The 21158-nt window shown below is 36.8% G+C and overlaps 1 protein-coding gene across 1 annotated transcript in view; it reads left to right on the forward strand.

The window, feature by feature from the left end:
* Window positions 1-20833, forward strand: part of DHX15 (DEAH-box helicase 15) — a 45797-nt gene extending 24964 nt beyond the window's left edge. Inside the window, exons 7-14 of the mRNA XM_053939963.1 lie at window positions 2385-2471; window positions 4408-4557; window positions 4718-4826; window positions 5930-6121; window positions 9215-9337; window positions 11472-11662; window positions 19006-19175; window positions 20269-20833. Of these exons, the coding sequence (XP_053795938.1) occupies window positions 2385-2471; window positions 4408-4557; window positions 4718-4826; window positions 5930-6121; window positions 9215-9337; window positions 11472-11662; window positions 19006-19175; window positions 20269-20386 (1140 nt within the window). The 3' untranslated portion in view covers window positions 20387-20833. The remainder of the gene's footprint in view (window positions 1-2384; window positions 2472-4407; window positions 4558-4717; window positions 4827-5929; window positions 6122-9214; window positions 9338-11471; window positions 11663-19005; window positions 19176-20268) is intronic.
* The last annotated feature ends 325 nt before the right edge of the window (window positions 20834-21158 follow it).

The raw sequence follows: 21158 nt of genomic DNA on the forward strand, positions 1-21158 counted from the left end.
ATTTAAGAAAATGTCTCTCTTCATCCAGTCCTTTGTGGGAGTTGAACCTAGATTTTAGCACTGCTGAGGGAGCTAGTAGGTGATCTGAATCCTTTCAAAGGCTCTAACGGTCATACAAGTGTAAGTGAAATGCTTGCAGTAACTAAGTATCTCCTGAGCTTTAACTTTTTGGAATAAGATGCTGGAAGTAGTGTGGCATTTTGCTGTAGTAGTGATGGTAACAGCTAGTAGTAATGCAGCTTGACAACTTCGCACTTTTTTGTCCTCTTTGAGCTAAGAAAGCAGCTATTACTGTGAAAAGGCTTAAGATTACAGACAAATACTCTGATTAACTATTAAGAATGTTTTTTTAATTGAGGAAGATAAAGATGACTTAAGGTTTCTATTGCCCTATGTTAAAGGCTCCTTGTCATCTTATCCCTTCTTTTCAAACTGTGTTCTAGTTTGTTTCAGCAGTCTTAAGCATTGCTAGTTAATACATATGCAATACAGATATGTTTTTAGATGTAGATACTGTGTGTATTTTAATATTCTAAACAGTTTTTAAATTAATCTCAGAAACTGCAAAACCTATAGCTAAGGTTGATTATAATTCATTATTTTATATACTTAAGTGATGATTTCAATTGTTTGATGTTCAAGTAACTTTGTCTTTTGATTTAGACTTGAAAGATATTACAATTTCTTCAGCCTTTTTAAAGTTTCTTCTTTTTTTAAAGTCATTAATTGTCATTTTTTAAGAAATGTGACATTAACAAATGATCTGTATGTGCAAAGAATTATGTAAATAATTTTTTTCTTTCTACCTTGGGAAAGTTCTGTATAGCTTAAGTGAATTCAGGTACAAATTAAATTGTTGTACTGCTGTGGACTAAGCACACTAACTATATTGATTTCCTGATATTGAAGTGTTCTAATAGAAATCAGTGGTTAAAAGCAGGATAAAAAACTTCTCTCTCTGCTATGTAATTAGTATTTGAAGAATCTTGGTGTAGATGGTTCTGTACATTAGCAGAAACAGAAAAACACAAAACTTAAATGAGGTATACTCTGTTACAGTAAGGTAAATGTGGATTGACTAGACTTCTAATGTGAAAGTATGAGTTTAATTTGTATATTTAATGCCTTTCAAATTTTTAATGAAGATGTATTGAGATTTTGCACTGACTTGCACTGATATTTGTAGCTGTGATCTCTTGACTAATTTGTGCAGGTCATCTGTGAATGATGTGTATAGTATTTTCTGTTTGTTTGAGGAATTCTAAGTAGCATGTCATTTTAGGGTGAAACGCTGTAATTCCAAAATAATTGTCAGCATTTTTTTCCAAAGTACTGCTTTCACTGTATTGTAGTATTTGGGCAAGCTTAGACCTTAAGAAGAGACAAGCTGAGTGTGATAAGTAGCCGACTGGCAAAGTGGTCAGCAAGCAGGAAGGGAAATCAGCAGTCACTGGCCTCACTGTAATTCTGAACTAAGTATTAGGGGGTCTCTCCAGTTCTAACTGATAAACTGAAAGCAGTAATGCCAGAATGTTCTGAAATTAGAAAGTGAAGGGTGAGCATTTCTGATGAAGTGCTGAACAGGTTTTGGATCTTTTCTGAGTTAATAACATCTAATAACCTGATTCAGTGTGGTCGCTGTTGGGATGAGAGCTAATGGTATCCATTGCTTGTTACGCTGCATCTATGGACATAAAAATTTAAATGGTGGCAAATCAAGCCTTGGAACTCTGATAGTCACCTTTGCTTTAATTTTTGCATATGACTTAATCTGAAAGGCTAAGAAAGTAACATTAAAGATATGTAAAGGTGTTTGAATATCTGGTGATAGAAAAAGACAGTAGAAATTAAATACATATTGTTCACAATTTTAGCTGGAATGTGTTGGTAACAGCTTTATTTCAAACCAAATTAAAAAAGTACTGTGCTGGTAATGTATATAACTTTAATATTATTTAACCAGTTTACTGTGTTCAGGCCTTCAGAAAAAGGAAAAAAGCTAGAATTGATTAATGATGTTAAAGGGTTCCAGTATAACTCGTCACTTTGTACCAGAGATGTGAGAAAAAAAATTGAGTAGTGGTTTCATAAATTAAATTTTTGCTTTTCTTTTTCTCGATTAACATTTGTTACATAGTTAATAGACCTGTGGGGAGAAAAAAACAGCAGATGAAAACTGCTTTCTTTTCACTAGAAGTTCCTCTGGTTGATTTCAGATCATCCTGTGAAAGTATTGGAGAGCAGCTCTGGCAGTGATTGATTATTGATGGAAAGTTTACTGAAGGTTATTTGTGCAGAGACAGAATTGGAGCCCTTCATCTTCAGGATGAAATAGTTTCATTTAGTTTTTTTGGTTTTTGTTTTTGTGGTTTTTTTCCCCACAGGTTGTGGTGTCCACTAACATTGCTGAGACATCATTGACAATAGATGGTGTAGTGTTTGTGATTGATCCTGGCTTTGCAAAACAGAAGGTAGGTACTATTTTTTTCTCTTTATAGTAGGAAAGATGATAGAATCTGGTTTGCTCAGGCTTCTCTTCCCTTTGCAAACACTTGACAGGTCTTTTTACAGTTGAAATTTTGAATTTGTTTGGTTTGGATTTGTTTTGTTTTTAACTTAAGATTTTTGCTGTTTGTGCTTAGTCTGTGAACTTCAGATAGAATAATTAAAAAAAAAGTGTGAGAATTTGGTGTTTGACTTGGAATATAGCTTTTCTAGATACTTCAGGAAGGGCAGTTTTGTACTGTTGGTCTATGCTTGAGGATGCTCAAGGATGCTCATGGAAAACAAATTGTATGAAAGTAAATAAAAGTGGTTCTAGAAGCCTTATTTTCCTTTAAGTCACTGTAGAAAACTCCAGCACTAAAATGAGACAAAATCATTCCTGCTTTTTCATGTCAGTATTTATCATGTACTGTTGCAGCCCTGAAGATTGTAATCAAGCTCGTATTGTGGTTCTTGGAACATCATAGGGTGTTCAGAGGAACTGAAGTAGCTTTCCTAAGTCAACCCAGTAACTACATAAAATATGAATGTCATTGGCTTCATTTGGTTTTTTCACTAAATGTAGCTTTCTTTATAACTTGGTTTCTTAGTCTTTTCCTTTAATAGCAGTACACATTTTCAGCCTTTTTAACTTTTGCAAAATGAGACAGACACCCAGCAGAATGTGAGTACAGCCAGTGTGTTTTTATGCACAAATTTCAATTGCCATTAAGGCTGAACTTTTTTCACAAATAATTCTTTTTACAGAAGGTATTCTTCCAGTATAAGAACTAAAATTTCTGTACATATTTTATACTGAATCATACCAGAAAGTTCTTAAAACATGGACGGAAAAGGTCTTCAACTGAAACTACTGTTCGACTACTGTCTTCATTTTCAGTGTATTCATTTCCAGGAGCCCTATTGAGTTGGCAGGGCTGCTGTTTAGATATGACTGCAGTGGAAGTTTTACAGTAAATACTAGCAGATATTTTGTACTGTGATAGTCTGCATATACCCTTGAAATACAGTTTTGTCATCAGCCTGATCTTTACAGTTGCATGAAACCTTAATGTTAGATTTTTCTGATCTTGACTATGATTATTTAACCTCATAGTGATGCCTAGAGTGGCTACCTGGAACAGAGGCTAGACAGTGTTAAAGGAATAAAGTAGGTATTTATTAAAAGGCCTTCAAAGGCTACACCATGGGCAGTACAAGAACCCGGCCATGGCTGTACCCTAGATGGATGCCTGGTCCTGAGTTTTCACATTTTTATAAGTTTTGGCCCATTTACATATTGGGGTTAATTGTCCAAATACAGCTTCAGGTTATGAAGTCCCATCCTTCCAAATTGCTTTCTTCAATTCGTTGTTGTTTACACTTTTTGGGCCTGAAGCCACAATGGTATCCTTGGTTCTCAGGCTGGAAAAGGATTGTTTTGTCTGACTAAACTGTGAAGAGAACTTGCTAACACTTTATATGAAGTTCAGAGTTACACTCTTAAGGCAGTACAGAATCTGAAAAATATAAAATCTAAAACTTAAGGCATCAGTAGTTATATCAAGACAACATTTTTATGGGATTTTTTAAGCACCATGAGTGTTTAGCACTCTGTAGAACAAATTGGACACATTCCATTTGCCATGAAAATTTATCTAAAAATACATTCAAGAACAGGGAGCCTGGCAGGAGTTGCTGTTAGAAGATGAATAAAAATTGCTGTTCTCTAGGCAGTTGTATTTGAAGCTCTCCAGAGTCTTCTGTAGCCAGTTTTTTTTTTTTTTTTCCTTTTCAGATACATACAACTTGTGCAGAAGCTATGTTTAAAAATAAGTTTAAAGCAGTTTGGGTAGTTGTCCTATCTATGAACATTGTTTATTCTTTTACCATCTGTCCTGCTCTGCCTCCGCTTTGAAATAGGTGTACAATCCTCGTATCAGAGTGGAGTCTCTGTTGGTGACTGCGATCAGTAAAGCGTCTGCCCAGCAGCGAGCTGGCCGTGCTGGTCGTACTCGACCAGGCAAGTGCTTCAGGCTTTATACAGAGAAAGCCTACAAAACTGAAATGCAGGTAAGATTGTGGTTTTTACATTGTGTTTATAAGAATGTCTGATTCAGGTTGTTGAGTGCTGTGGTATTAAACAAAATGAGAATTTGAATACTTCTGTAGTGTAAAGTGTCTGAAGAAGTGTCACAAATTTTCTTCTTTTTTTCCCCCCTCATCCCCCCAGGACAACACATACCCTGAAATTTTGAGGTCTAACTTAGGATCTGTAGTATTACAGCTCAAGAAGCTTGGTATAGATGATTTGGTGCACTTTGATTTTATGGATCCTCCAGGTATCTCTTTCCATCTTTACAATCTTTATTTTTATGACTACTTTATATAATGACAACATGGAATAAAGTCTCTCATTGTTTTTTTTTTTTCTGTTTTTTTAATTGTAATCTGTAAGGAATTGTCTTTTGTTTATCCTGAAATTTAGTGCTTTGTGTCGTATCCGAGCAAGCTTTTTCTGTGTAAGAGCTTTTAGTGGAACCAAAGAAGCTACTGAAAGCCCTTTCCTTCAGAGAATAAGAGAAAATTCTTGGCATTACAAAGTCTGTTATTTGAGGTTTTTTGTTTATCACCTTGATTGCTCATTCTAATTGTGCAATCTGTTAACAACTGTAAATAAAATGGGCTGGTGTTTTCAAAGCTGAATACATGGTTTGGTTCCAACTGTAGTTTTTATGCATCTTTCTTCTAAGTGTAAATGTTCATATATGCTTCAGAAATAAGTGGGTGATATTGCTAATCAAAAATGCAAATCAGTCGTATATACATAGGTGAATTAGTTGTTTTTTCCCCTAAAATAAAAATCTGACCTGGTATGTAAGTTTTTTAATAGTTCTACAGAACAGTTAAATGCTTTGTTTGTGTGTAACATGGGTGATAGCTTAGCAGAAAGACTTTTGGATTTCATTTTATTTTTCTTTGTGGGTTAATACCTACTGTGTGAGGAATGCAAGATATAGAGAACATTCTTACTGGCTTTCTGGAAGACTGTAGGTATCTAGAGTTGACATGGCTGAAATTTTAGGACTATTATGTTTTGTATGGAACAAGGGAAAAAGTATCTGCAGGGAGAAGTGATATTACTGGTACTGAATATTTCACATTTCGACTGCTGTCTGAATTTTGAAATGCAATAATCTTCAAATATTTAAAGCATGTGATTAAATTTAGAGCTTTTCTAAATAAGTGTTCCCTCCCTGCTGCCCCCATTCATTCATACTTGGGTGTGTATTGCTGGATTTGGCAAGTTTTGCATTGGATGCTAGGGAATGGAGAACCAAAAAAAAAAAAAAAGATACCTACTAACAGACTGTGTTTCCTTGATTTTTGCCGAGTCAGAGCCATTTGGGTAATGTGCGAATTTACATATTTTTTTTTCTTTCAGCTCCTGAAACTCTGATGAGAGCCTTAGAGCTTTTAAATTATCTGGCTGCTTTAAATGATGATGGAGACTTGACTGAGTTGGGATCCATGATGGCTGAATTTCCATTGGATCCACAGCTGGCTAAAATGGTTATTGCGAGCTGTGACTACAACTGTTCTAATGAGGTCCTATCTATTACTGCCATGTTGTCAGGTAATAGCAGGAAAAGAGAAACTAAACAAATTGCAGATCTTCAGTTTGGGGAATATTTAATTTTCCCACATCAGAAAAATAACATAAATATATTTTTAATAAAATTAGATTTGCTTTTTAAAACTTCATATATGGGTTCAGTTGTTATGGATTTATGTAGAGACCTTGAAGCTAGTGAGTAGTAATGTTGAAAACTAGTGCATATAATGATCTAAGAGTTTGCTCCAATCATCAGTTAAAAGTATATATATATATATATATATATATATATATGAATTGTTGGGGGTGGGGAATCAGGCTAGTGGAACAGAAATTTCCATTTAGGTTCATAGTCAGGCCCAGAAATATCATCTCGACCACTAATTCTTAAGGCAGTAAAATCTGTTCTGTACTGTGCATTCTTCCACACTTTGATAAATCACAGTCTTCCCAAAGGGATTAGAGTATAATTTATATTAAATCATAAGCTTGTACATGATACATTTTTCAGTTACTAAATGGCAAAACTGGAGAACAGTCAGTACTTTCAAAGGGAAAAGGAAGCTTGGAAGGAAGCTGTATCTTTATAAGAATTAACTGAGGTGTACAGTTGTACTTTGCTGTTGTTACATTAATAGCTCTGTGTCAGAGCAGAGCTACTTGCTGAGAGAGCTTAATGGGAGGAAAATGTTACCAAGCAAACCTTGTATTTAATTTCCCTATTGTGTAGAAGTGACTTTGTTTGATAACTAGAGGTCATAGGACAAGCAGCAGGTTTTAATCTATTCTGAAAATGGGGGTGCTCATACTCATAAGGACTCTTTTGTCTTTGGGATGTGATAATTTACCAGGCTCTCCACAGTGCAGGTGTATTGTTGACATGCTTGCCTTGGTTGGATAGAGAAAAAAAAAGTTTTGATTAAGTGTAAAAGCTGTTGCTTCAGTTTAGTTTTACAGTATATTTATATGAAAGTTTTTAAGAACAAGTTAAAATGTTTGTTTCAGAGTTATGATTGTTCAGACTCAGAGCAGATGGGCAGGGCAGAATCATAATATTTTTCTTTAATTAAATGGTAGGCTTAATTGCGGAGGTGGTGGTAGGTTGGTGCCTGTCTTTCTCTTCTCTTCTCCCATCTCCCCCCCAGTATCTACTACAGAACAAGTCAGTTCAGTATTTTTGTCTGTGGCCTTCAACTGATTTGCCTTACTCCTTCTCCAATTTCCTTTTCCCAGGCCACGATACCTTCTTTGTTTTAAAGCATAATTAACATAATGATAAATAAGTTTTGGGGGAAAAATAAAAAATGGATTGAAGCTGGTTAATTTATGGGTCATAACTAAAACACTGCTCTTAAAAAACCCATAGTCCTTGTCTTTGTGAGGGCTGTTTCCTAAAGTAAGCACTTTAAACCAGCAGTATAATAATATGTTTTGGTGCATTAAGTGCACATAAAGATTGTCAGGTTGTTGATAGCAATCCATGTATTAAGTTTGGACTGAATGGGAAACTAGGTGACAGAAAAGAGCAAAAATAGCATTAAATAAATGAGCATATTAAATGATTATACTACATTTTATAAGAGCCATGGTGCCATGCTGTGGTATGGAATGTAGTATTACTTTTTGAAACACTGAGTTAAGACAGTGATAGAATAATCTGGATTTTGCTTTTAATAGTATGAGTTAGAAATTAAAATATACTTGATATTATCTATTTTTTCAAATGCAGGACCCATTATACAGGGTGTTTATTTCACCCCTGCATTTCCATTTTCTTTAATGCATTGGTCTTTGTTGATTTGTTACCATGATTCACTGTTACAGTGTGATTTTTTTTTTTTCCCCCCTCAAGTTGCATCTGGTATTCAGCTCACAATATCTAGTGCTTTGGGGCTTCTATGCACATTTAAGACTAAAGAAAAACTACATAACACTGCACAAAAAAGCCCTCATTTGATAGGGATATGTTATATGCAAAGAGGTGTTCTCATGTGATTTCAGGGCTTCATTAATGAGAAAACTAATGTAGTCCCAAGCAGCTGGAAAAAGATAAAGTATTTTTAGTATTTAATCATTAATTTTATTGAAATTTAACCTCTTAAAAAGTACACTCACTTAAAACCAAACTGATTAATTTTCAAATAAATGGTGTAGATCTCTATCAAGTAAAACAGAAAATGGGTAAGATTGGAAGGAATCACAGTGGGTGACCTGGTGCAACCTCCCTGCTCCAGCAGATCTCTTATAACTACTTTCAAGATCCTGTGGATTGATATCAATCTTAAAACATACTAGAATGTTGACAGACCATGAATTAAGTTGGCTGCATTACTATTTATGGTCTTTGCTAGTTTGTGTCTGGATAAGAGATGGTAAAATACAATTTTTAGATGGAAGGGAGATGAATTAGATGTATGTAAGAGAATATAATGATAGAGAAAGCTCATCATGTTGCATTTTTTGATATATATTTTTTATTTGAAGTAGTGCCAAAGGACGGTTTAACCTTCCACCACTACCGCTACCATCACAGCCTTTAGACTTATTAATACCTTCATTCACATGTTTCTGTATACCAGTGCTGATAGCAATACCATGTGGGAAGAGACTTGACTGGTGTATTCTGTCTAGTAACAGACTCATGATAATCAAACCTCAAGTTGATTTAGACTGTCCTAGTACACTCAGTTTCAGAAATACTTACTTTGTCTGTAGGGGCTTTCTGAAAAAGCAAATTTGCAATTAAAGTGTTTAATTCCATGGGATACTAGCTCTTGGTAGAGCTATCAGCACTGGATTTGAACTAAGATTTGTTTAGCCTTCCAGTCTGTGTAGGTAACCCTGATGGCCTTCAGACTAGAGATTTTGATGCATACATATAATTCTATTTAAATAATCAGGTAGTCTGTAGCTTTGAAACCCTCTTGTCTTACAGATGTGGTTAGGTGTTGATGTACCAAATCAAGGTAGTAAACAGTCCAAGATGCAGTTGGAGGCCATCCTGCCCTGCCCTATGCTCTGTGAACTGACCTAGCTAGGCCTTGTTCCTCTATCTGTGAATGCGTGACTCATCGATATGGGCGTTTGTGTTGGGCCCATACCAACCTTGTTTAGTCCCACAGTGTTTTGTTCGCCCCACGGAAGCAAAGAAAGCAGCAGATGAAGCCAAGATGAGGTTTGCCCACATAGATGGAGATCATTTGACACTGCTGAATGTCTACCATGCTTTCAAGCAAAGTAAGTCTGTCTCTGTTTTAGTAAAATTATTTATGCTTTGTGCTGCCAACTTCTGTTTCTGGGTTCCAAGGACAATTGAAGGGCTTGGGTTTTGTTATTCAAGTGCTACTTTCCTTTGGGGGTCAAACAAAACCAAAAAACTACCCAAGCAATCTTGTAATAAACTGATGAGCATGCAAACAAGCCAGGCTTTTAAATCAATGCTGGGTAACCTTGGACAGAAGGAAGCAAGTGTTCCTGTAATTAAGAAATATTGGAAGTTTATCTAACATTAATTATAAAAAATAGGCATAATTGCTTAGTGATTTCTCAGGGAGGGCAGTGCAGAAAAAAACTGTGAATTTGGAGAAGGGCATGTTCTTAGAACAAAAACCTTTTTAATCCTAGTTTTTTAATGTAATTAGGAATTCTGTAATAAGGCTTTGGAATAGATTGAGAGGGGAAGGGATGATGCATCAGCAAGAAGCAACATAGCATGTATGTATGATACATACGTTTCAATTACATCATTTCTGTGGATGGAATTTAGAGAAAATGTATGATCCTCTTCAGCGTAGCTGAAGTGTATTTTAGCAGTTTAAAGAAGATAAGAATGAAGAGGTGAAGCTAGGAGTTCTCTTCAACAATGAGAAAGTGACCCACTTTTTTAAACTGACTTATACTGGTGGCAAATAAAAAGATTGCTATAAACTGCCAGCCATGTGAGCTTAGGTGCTCCAGTTATACTTTCCTGTTAGCAAACAAAAAACAAGCAGTCTTTTTACCCTGAGTAAAAAGAAATGCAGCTTAATGCCCCTTTGTGTTACAGGTTTGATGTAGAAATTCTGTATTGAAACCTGTCATTATGTGACAATCCAAAATAAGTGCAAAAGTCAACAAATACATTGAGTTTACAATACAAACAGTAAAAGCTTTTTTTCCCTGTTAGCTTTTTCATTAATGGGACTCAGTATGTCTGGCAGACAATTTGTGCGTGTTTCTGGAAACCATTGCTTTAATACTCAGATTACTGAGGGATGGAGCTATTTCAGGAATCATCTTGTGAAATTGTGAATTTTCTTCTGGAATCAGAAGACAAAATGTTACTACTGTTAGTATATAGAATAGTATAAAACATTTATGGGTTATCCATGATAGTTCACTTGGCTCAGAAAGTAGTATGCTATGGTACTGTACAGTAGAATCATAACTGTACAACAGCTTCATTCATACTTCATTTAAAGTTTTATTCTGTAAGGTAAAGTGCAAGAAAGAACTTAGACTTACCTTGACTTCCATAACCTTCATTCTTTTCAGTGCGAATTAAGAAGAGTCTCTTCTTTCCAAGAGTTACCTTAAGTTTTAATTCTTAAGGTTGGCTTTGTTGGATTATTAAACTGACAAAGATTAGAAGAGCATTATATGAGAAGTCAGAGAATTGCTAGGGAGAACTGGGTTTCTTGATGTGAAACATGCAGGTATTTATACTGACAGAATGGCTGAGGCTTGCTGTTTCATCAGATTTCTCAGAGCTACGAGCAGTAGGAAGAGTTAGAGTAGAGAGTTCTGTTACAGTGGGTGTATTTTACCAATCGCGTTTAAGTAAACTGCTGTGAGGTGTGTCACACTTTGAGAACAGACTGTATAGCTCTTAGCTGTTACTTGAATGCTTAATTCAAGTAGGGTTTCATTTCTCAAATACAGCAGTTCTGTACAGTTGTCTTGTATGTTTGTAGCATGCTGCAGTTAAAGGCTGTGCAATGTTCCTGACATCGTGTGATGTTTTACACTGCAAGTTAGGAAGACGGTTTTTCTAGTTGCAGGATGGGATTTTTGAGTTGTCCAAAATTTAGTGGACAACAGTGGACAAAATTTAGTAAAACAGCAGTGATTGTGTTTATGTTATGTTGATGGGGGGGGGGGGGGGGGGGAAACCCCTGCTTTTCTTCTGTCCTGACCATGTGTTTCCTGAATATAAAAGTTTTGGTAAGTTACCTAGTGCAGGAAATCAACTGAATCGACTGAATAAACCAAGAGCTGTTACCATTTATAAAAGTTTATGGATATTTTTTTCTGGTTCATCTGACTGATGAATCGGTTAGTTGCTATTTTATTTACTTGTTCTAATTTTGATTCATGTTTTCTAATGTTGCAGATCATGAGTCGGTTCAGTGGTGTTACGACAACTTCATTAACTACAGGTCCCTGATGTCTGCAGACAATGTACGCCAACAGCTGTCACGAATCATGGATAGATTTAATTTGCCTCGTAGAAGCACAGATTTTACCAGTCGAGACTATTACATCAACATAAGAAAGGCATTAGTTACTGGGTATTTCATGCAGGTATGTGTGTATTCTCCTAGGGAAATTAGTTCAGTGTTTATGTGGCTCATAATGGTAGTATTGTTGTTACAATTTAAGAAACTTGATAAATGCTACTTAAATTGCATGTGGCTAACTATATTACCATGTAGTCTTTGTCAGGTTGCTAGGTAATGATGCAAGTACTACATTCTTTAGTCGAATGGAAAAAAGTTGAAGGCAATATTATCAGTATATCAAAATCTCCTTTCTGGTATGAGCATTCATGAAGTAACTACATAAAACATTTCAAGTAACTGCAGAATATGTGGTTCTAAGTTATTTGTAATTTCCTACCAAAAGGGGAAGTATAGTGGTATATAAATATGAAAAATATGTGATATTTACAGAGAGAGAGTATTTTCATTTGTACATTTTTTCCATATTTATATTTCAGTTTTCAGTTACATGAGTCAGATAGTGGAGTACTGGAATACTTCTGTAATCTCAAGATGTATACACTGTTTGAAATGCATTTGCCACTTGAGCCAGGATGCTATGGAAGCCAGTCTCCACTGCTGCCACCTGCATGCTTTGCATTTCAGGTTAAGCATGCCCCAAGCTAGAATGCAGACTGCTGGGTTTTTGTCTATTTTTTTGTTTGGTTTCGGTTTGTTTTTTGATATTTTTTCCCCTTAGTCCCATCCTGCTGTGTTTTTTCTCTTCCAACATTCATCCTTAAGTTTGCTAGAGTCTCTTTGCTGGCTCTTGCAGATACAAACTTCATCCTCATTGACTCTGAACTGTTGTGATAATTCTTTTCATAGCAAGAAAGCATTTGACATGTCTCTGCAATGTCTCTGCTAGAGCGTAACACCTCACTTCTGGAGAGCACACTCTTGTTATATTTAGGAGGCTGACCAGTGCCCATTGCATTTCCTGATTTTTCCCTTGGGCTGCACTCTCGTGGTGTTGAAACAAACACTTGCCAGTTGGTCAGTGCTGTGCAGGTGAGGATTGCATGGGCCTGACAAGCACTGCACTTAGGCACCCAAACTGGGGCACGGACTTGGGCATCCTGTCCTTAAACCGCCCCTGCCAAGCGTTGTCTCCAGGGCTCAGCCAGCCAGTCTGCCGCAAAAACATGTTCCTGGGTTTTCAGAATACAGAAATATCAATGTCAGCAACTGCATTTCACTGTAATGCAAATGGAGGATTAAGGCTGTTGGCTGCTTTTAAATAATTAAATGGTTCTAAAGCCTTACTTGCTGTAACCTTTCAGACAAGTAGGCTGTAACAGTGTTCAGTCCTTGAATTTGGGATATGTTTTCTGCATATTTCTTGGCAAATGCTTCAGAACACATTTCCACCTACACCTTTAATTCTATAAATACTTTGAAAGACAAAGAACACTTCTGCCCAGCATTCCATTTTGGGCCCCAGGCAGGCCTGAGCGCCACAGCTGCACTTTTGTTTGGCACTATACCCCATGCCTTCTTTCATTTAATTGGACCTTTGGGGAGGCCATGTACTTGGAAGATGGTGTGCTCTCTGTTTTATGTTACTGGGAGAGAAACTCTTCCTCTAATTGGTGTTTTCCTATTAGAAAACACCTATTCCTGTGCACGGGGAGCTGCACCAGTGTTGGTGCGAGTGGATTTTTGATCTCTGTGTCACAGAGTTAAAGATCTGACTTTGTATTTTTGCTGTGAATACAGTAGTAAATAGACTCATGCAGCTGAAAATTAAAGCCTGTCCGGAAGTCTCCTTGGGCTTCCATGGTCAGTAGGTTGTTTATTGCCTCCCTCACTCAAAATGCCTAATAGAATTTTTGGAGTGTATCAAGATACAGCTATAGCAGACCTGTTGAAACTATTTGGAGTGGAAGCCATTTCAGCCTTACTCTTCTGCTTCAAAGTGTTTCAGTCTATTTTAGTTTGAGTTTCTTCAACTCTTTAAACATCCATGATAGTGTGGTACCTATTTGACCTTGACTCTGAACCTTTTATGATGAATTTCATGTTGCTTTAAGTTTTAAATACTCAGATGTTATTTACCAGCAACTGAAGTACTTACAGTTGTAGTCTGTATACACATTACACCCTCTCTAAGCTAATAGTCAGGCTGTAGCATTTGGGGGCTCTTGTTCAGAAAGCTTTAGTAATGAAATGCATATATCATCCTTTGTCCTCTTAGTACAGAACATGTGTGGAATTCCAACACTTGCGAAATGTGTGCATGTACTCTGGATAGCTTCTGCATGTAAAGTACTGATGTGTGGGGACAACACATGGCAGAAGTTGATTCTTCAAACTTTCTAAATTTAAAAAGGCAGTGTGAAGTGGGAAAAGCAGTAGTAGCCATTGTCTTGAAATACTTCTCATTTGCTGCATTGTTTAAACTTTGGTAATTGCCTACTGTTCTAACACCAGTCATAAAAATTCACTGTAGAATTTTCTGTACTTATCAAGATCTGTGGTTTAGGTCAGACAGTATAGGCTTATAGTGACTATTGTAATAGTACTAGTTATGTAATCAGTACTAAGTACTGTATACCTGCCTTCAGTTGTGGGTCAGAGACAGATAAATGTGGAATTTCTGCTGGTGATGAATCATCTCTTTACCCATCATATTTAAATGCAAATTTGAATTCCAGTAAATCTGCTATAGACAAGCAAAGTGAATAGTAAAATAATTTAAAACTGTCAACAGTTCTGTGTATAGTAAAACTTCTGGAAAGATAGATATTGACAAGTTCAAGGTAGTTTAAATTTTTTCTGCTGTGTCTCAGATTTCTTTTAATTCTTATAATGCAAAACTTTTAAAAATAACTTTCTGTATCACACATCAGAATATGCAAAGGACATGTAAAATACAGCAAGGTGGTCTTTGTGCAAAGAGAAGTACTGGTTTCTCAATGACTTTGTTCCGAACATAGCCTGTCCTAGAAAGGGAGAGGGATTGGCATATTGTACAACTGTAATATATTTGTAATTTGGTAATGAATTTCCAGAACTAGGTATAGGATATTTCTTCTACTTCTGTTAAGTAACTAAGCATACTTTATAGGAGAATCTAAATAGGATAAATACTGTAGCTTAGTATTAGGTGGGGATCAAAGTAAGTCACAAGAATAGGTAACCCCTTAATGGAGGCTTATCCCTGATACCCATTCAAAATTAAGCTTAGAATCTTTAAAGTGTTAAGAGTAGCTGAAGTAACTGTGGTTAAGACTAAGCAAAAAAATAGTTACATTACAGAAGGTAAGCTAAGAAAACGAATTGGAAAAGGCAAGCAAATGACTTAAGGATGGATCATCTTTCTCTTATTTTTTGGTTTTTATCAGTTGATTTTGGTTTTTATCAGTTGTCAAAAGCAACCTAGGTTCTTGTCATTGTATTTTCAATCCAGTATTGAAGACAGAACAAGAACTGACAGTTGTAAATTTAAATCAGAATTTAAAGGTGGAAGCAAGTCCTCTGTTCTCAAATCAAAGAATGGGTCAGGTTGGAAGGGACTACAGTTGGATTATCTGGTCCAGCCTCCCTGCTCAAACAGAGTCATCCTAGAGAACATGGCATAGGATTGTGTTCACACAGTTCTGGAATATCTCCTGTGAGGGAAACCACAAACTCTCTGGGCAGTCTCTTCAGTGCTCTGTCACTGCACAGTAAAAATGTTCTTCCTCATGTTCAAATGGAACTTCAATCTTTTTCTGTCTGTTGCTTCTTGTCCTGTTGCTTGGCACCACAGAAGAGACCCTGGCTCCTTCCTCCTGGCACCCTCTCTTCAGGTACTGATTAGGCACTGATGGGGTCCCTCTTCTTGAGGCTGAACAGGCCCAACTTCCTCAGCCTTTCCTTGTAACAGAGATGCTCCAGTCCTTTCATCATCTTTATAGCCCTTCTGTGGACCTGCACCAGGAGCTCCTTGTCTCCCTCGTACTGAGGAGCCCAGGTCTGAAGACTCCAGATGGACCTCACTAGGGCTGAGTAGAGGGTCAGGATCACCTCCCTCACCCTGCAGGCAGTGCTCTTCCTAATGCACCCCACGATACCATTGGCTCTCTTGGCTAGAAGGGTATACAGATCAAGCTTGGAATCTTTCTTGGGAGATGTGACTTAGTCAAACACAGGCTATATATATCATAGTCACTACAGAGGATAAACTTAAATGACCAATACTGTACAGGAAGTTAGATGTCAGATGATTTGCCTTCTAATTAAAATCTCATTCCTGATGCTATTCAGTCTTTGGCGCTTATTTCTTGTATGGAATTATGTATGTTTGGAAGTCTTTACATAATCAGGCTCCTACAATAATAGAATGGTAATAAAATAAACTTACGACACAAAGGTGGTCAGTGGTGCATTAAATAGTATTCATTTTGCTCTTTAGGAATGCAGAAGAGTGGTGTAAAACTTTTTAATAGATTCAGAAGCACCTTTGCATGTGCTCCAAGCAGAAATTTTGGAAAACTAGGCAACTGCCAAGGTTCCTTTGGTGCATGCTAGCTGTGGTTTGTCAGAAAAAGCAAAGACCAATCATTTCTCTAAACTGTCTGTCAAGTATAGCCTTAAATCTAAAAGGGCTGCATCTTGTGATGCTGTTCCTGCTTTTGACCTGTCCAGTGCATTTGGATTTAGTCTTAATGTTTGATTGAAGACCCCTGACTTTGCCCTCTAGGTTCAGTGACATGATAGCTAATAAATAAGCACAAACATACTTAAAATTTCAGAGGAGGGTGTGTAATTCTTAATAAAATTGTGGTGAGAACTTGAAGTGAAACATTTTCCTCTTGTGGTATATGCCACTGTTTCCATTTGAGTCTGTCATGTTCATAGAAATACTATAATTGTCTCTAAATCATCAACCATGTGGGCTTTTTGGGACTTCAGAGTAATCTGTTGCAGAGATACATGGGCTGGCTTGACACTTGCCCAATCTTTTAGAGACATGTTCAGATAGCTTAATTCTTTGGTGATCTCAGGATTCAGGTATGTTCTGTAGTATCTTGCTTGTTACCACTACTCATCAAAAAAATGAACCAATTTCCTAGACATACTCTGTATGATCCTGTAGTTTCTGTGGAAGCTCGTGCGCTTTATACTCTGAAAAACACCACAGAATGGCTGAGGTGAAAGGGCCCTCTGGAGGACACCTGGTTCAACCACTCTTGTATTTACAGGCACTGGTATTGCTTGCAAGCCAGGGTTTCAGAGGAGCAATATAAGCTGCCTCCCATTTTTCCTTGTTTGCTCCCTTATGTCAACCTTGGTGCCTTCCTAAGCCTATTCTAAATTCTTTCAGCTCAGTGACCTGGCAGGCCACTTAGAAAATGGAAGCAAGAATGGGCTCAGTCAGCTGTGCTGGAATAGTGCAGACCAGGAAGGAGCAGGAAAATGCAGCAGCTGGCAGATCACTGTGGCTTGCTGTGGAGCCATAGCTTCACTGTGTATTTCCCCACAGAGCTGCCATCACTGACCCTGAAATTCTTTACCAAGATGTGTGCCAGCAAGCACACTCTGTAGAAACATCTAAAGAGGACAAATACTACAGCTCACTGTTACTTCAGGATCGAAGCCAGTCACAATAGTATGTAACCACCTAAAGGTGGCTTGTCCCTGATATCAGTGGTCTAAGGAAACATTTTCTTTGTAATTGGGGTTATTTTAATTCCTGTCCTTCCCTGGAAATTAAGAGCTAATTAAGAGACACATTTCTGTAGCATTTATTTTTCTTTGAGTATGCTTCAGAATTATGCAAAGTCAATAAAAAACATAACTCTACCATTACAAATTACATGCAGAAGAAAATTATATTTGGGAAAGGTAGGGTATAAGACTTTACTGTTTTAATACATATGAGTGAGACTGAGATGCTAACGGTAAACTGTATTGAATTTAATGGCACACTTTTCTAGAATGAAACCTAAATAATGCATTGTTCTGTCTTTTTCTTGGAAGAAATAGAACAGGTAAAATAGACACTTTTGTATGCATGTGTACTTTAGATCTGAAAATTGAAATTGATCTTTAAACAAAACTTATTTTGAAAAAAATCGTATTCCCACCACAAGGTGTGCTGTTTGTGCTAGGCCTGTGACACATGAGTGTCTAGTCTAGTCTGGTTTGCACCTGTACTGCTATTTAATGTTACAGATGTTATATTGAGTTGAATAAAATTAGGCCTAAATCATTACAGACAGTGTGCTGTTAATCTCCATTTAAAGGAACATCTTCTGGTTTCCTAGACTTGAAATAAACTGTTACCTCTCAAATCTTGTGTGACAAAATTTGCAAACTATTGAAATACTTTGTTCTACTCCTAAAACACGTTCTGGATATTAGTCATAAAGTTTTAAAGAGAAGTGCACTCAAAGTAAGCAATTTCCTAGTAAAGAGATATTCTGGCTTAAAACTTCAGGTAGCTATTGCTTTAGAAGGCCTGGGGTTTTAATCTAATAGGTGGAATTTGCTCTTGACTAGGCAAAAAAAAAAAAGGTGAAATATACCTGGGAATTCAAGAAAACAAGGAAGTATACAGTCTGCATTAAAGGAAAACAGCTAATGATCTTATTAAAAATGTCTTTTTGATGTCTTTCAGCCGTTGCCCAACCTATTTAATCTTTTTACTCTGTGTGTATATATATATATATATATATATATATATATAAAATGAGAGGAGGTTCTTTTCAGCTACTGGTATCAAAGGGTTTATTTTAGTTACTTGTTCTGTTAGATTAGCTGTTCGTACAGAGGATATCATTGGAAGGATAACTGTCTGCTTTACCAAATCTTAATGAGCTTGGTATCGGCGCATCTTGGCAAGGCAGGCATTATTCCCTTTCATAGAGCAAGAAGCTTAGTCAGAGGGAGGTTAATTGATTTTCACCAAGGTCACAGCACAAGTGTGTCGCTGAACCTACATTTTCCAGCTCTGAAGCTCAGGCTGGAACATAAACATTGTGGCTTACTGCCCCCACAGTGGCTACTGCAAATGAAATGCTTGAAGCAGATATCTGTAGTAGACCACAGTTGACTTTGTGCGATGTTTCAAACCTGTCCAGTATATATTCCCTTCCTTTGTGTTTGCATTGCTGCTGTTCCTATAATGATTATTCTCTTTGGATGATAATTATTTTTGTACGTTAACTGAATTGTGTATTAGCATATACACATACCATGGTAGTTAGCAAAAACATCTGGCATCTTGATTGTGTCTATAAAAAACCATGAATACTTGAAGTGGTCAAGTAACGTGCCAAATTTAGATGAGGTTTGAAAGTTGGGTTAGTTTGTTTTGTATAGAACACTTAACAATCAGCTTGAAATTGCTTCATTTAAAATTTGCCTGTGTTAATGGAAAAATGTCTTTTTATTTAGGTGGCACATTTGGAGCGAACAGGACATTACTTAACAGTGAAAGATAACCAGGTGGTGCAGTTGCATCCCTCCACTGTTCTTGATCACAAACCAGAATGGGTGCTGTATAATGAGTTTGTCCTTACAACGAAGAATTACATCCGGACATGTACAGACATCAAGCCAGAATGGTAAGCCAGAGTATTGCAACAGTCAGTGGAGATGACCAAAGGTTTTCTTTGTGGGTACCTTGTGTTTAGACCTCTGATGCCTGGACTCTGTGTACAGTGCACAGCTTGACTTAGAACTAGTTACTTCAGTAAGCCTGGAGCTGCTTAGAGTTGTGAGGTTTGGGGGTATGTCCTAGCACCCACTTGCATACCTAAGTTAGGTATGAGTTTGGAGATACCAGTACCTCAGTATCAGCGCTTCTGTTCTCAAGATCTAGGACTTCTTCTGTCTGATTTATTTTCAGAAGGCTCTGAACAGCATTTCATGCTTTCTTAAAATTCTAAGGAAAGAGACGATAATAGTGGTACAGCTTCCCATGTTATGATACTTATTCATCAGCTAAATATATTAAGGAAATCAGAACCCTGAATCTCTGCAGACAAGCAGAGATCTGAAGCATCTTGCCTATCTTTTAAGGTTGTACTTTAATTACCAGGTTATAGTAAGCTTTGGGGACATAGGAAGCTCTTCAGTTGCTGTAATTTTACTGTTACGTAGGAAAAGTTTAAAGATTCATAAACGGGAAAACACAACATATATATTTATATTGTCTGTAGTATCTTAATGGAAAATGTGTTTGAATACCTGCTTAGAAATCTTGGTTCAACAAACACTGTCTAACCTAAAGCAGGATCCTGTGGCCTTGGTTGTATTTTTAAGTTTAAAACAGCTAAGGCTGAGCTATACTCTGACACAAGTCGTTGTTTGTGTAGACTTATGTGGCTGATGGACTCTGACATTAAGCAGGGGCTCTGGCTGTGTGGGTTGCCATGGCAGGTACTGAAGCAGCACCAAGAGTCTGTAAGGGGCATGTGGGCAGACAGGAGCATCTCATGAGACTCATGTGTGTGCTTTTTGCTTTGATCTTGGACACTTGGTCAGGATGGTGCTGCCATTTTAAATGTGCGTGCATGTGTGTAAATTTTAGTTAGTCTTAGAATTCCAGAATGAGCTGAAAATAATGGACAACTTCTGTTTCCTTCAGTTGTAGAATTTCTGTAAAATGCATCTTAAAGTTTGAGCATCAGTAACAAGCTTTTCGTTTTTTGACAGGCTGGTGAAAATTGCCCCTCAATATTATGACATGAGCAATTTTCCACAGTGCGAAGCAAAGAGACAGTTGGATCGCATCATTGCCAAACTTCAGTCCAAGGAATACTCACAGTACTGAATTTATGCTTTGAACTGAAGTTATTCAGAGGACAGCTTTAAGAGATGAAAGGATTCAAAGTTCAAGTTGTGCTCTTCACTTTGGTTCAATAATGGCCTTTATTTGAAAGCTTTTTAATTTTTCTTTACAGTAAATATTCCATTCTGATTTCATAAATTAAACATTTATGCCTCCCTTTTGTGTTGACACTGTAGCTCATACTGGAAAAGCTAATCAATGTTTTGCAGTTTATTGAAAGTAGTTCTATATATAACAATGTTATAAGCATTTCTTTAGAAATGGTTGAAAATGCTTCTAAAAATGTGATTATCGACCATGGTATGCATGATCGTTGTAATTGTTGACATTCCTTTTAGAAGTTGTGAAATGTTACAACTTGTGCTTCTGTAGACACAATCTCGGCTTCAGTACAAGGGTACTGACTTCAATAAAGTCTATTTATACTAATTTTGTGCCACAGTATGTCAGTATTTCTATTGTTTTGATTGTAATAGGAGAATCCCATTTAGCCTCCCATTAAACTGCTGTTTGATTGACATGGCAGTAGTTTAATATTTTAATACTAAAAGTACAGATGTTTAAGCAGCACAGTGATGATATAATATGATGCATACAATGTTGATCCCTTGCAAACTTGTTTAAATTATTTAGGAAAACTCAAAATGCATGCAGATGTGTTAGGAGAATGCTTTCTTCCAACATAACCCTAAATATTTCTCAGACAGAACTGTAGTAGCGTGTCTTATAAAGTGAAGTGTGTGTGGCCAGGTAG

Source organism: Vidua chalybeata, chromosome 4 (genome assembly GCF_026979565.1).
Source record: "Vidua chalybeata isolate OUT-0048 chromosome 4, bVidCha1 merged haplotype, whole genome shotgun sequence".
Classification (NCBI taxonomy): Eukaryota; Metazoa; Chordata; class Aves; order Passeriformes; family Viduidae; genus Vidua; species Vidua chalybeata.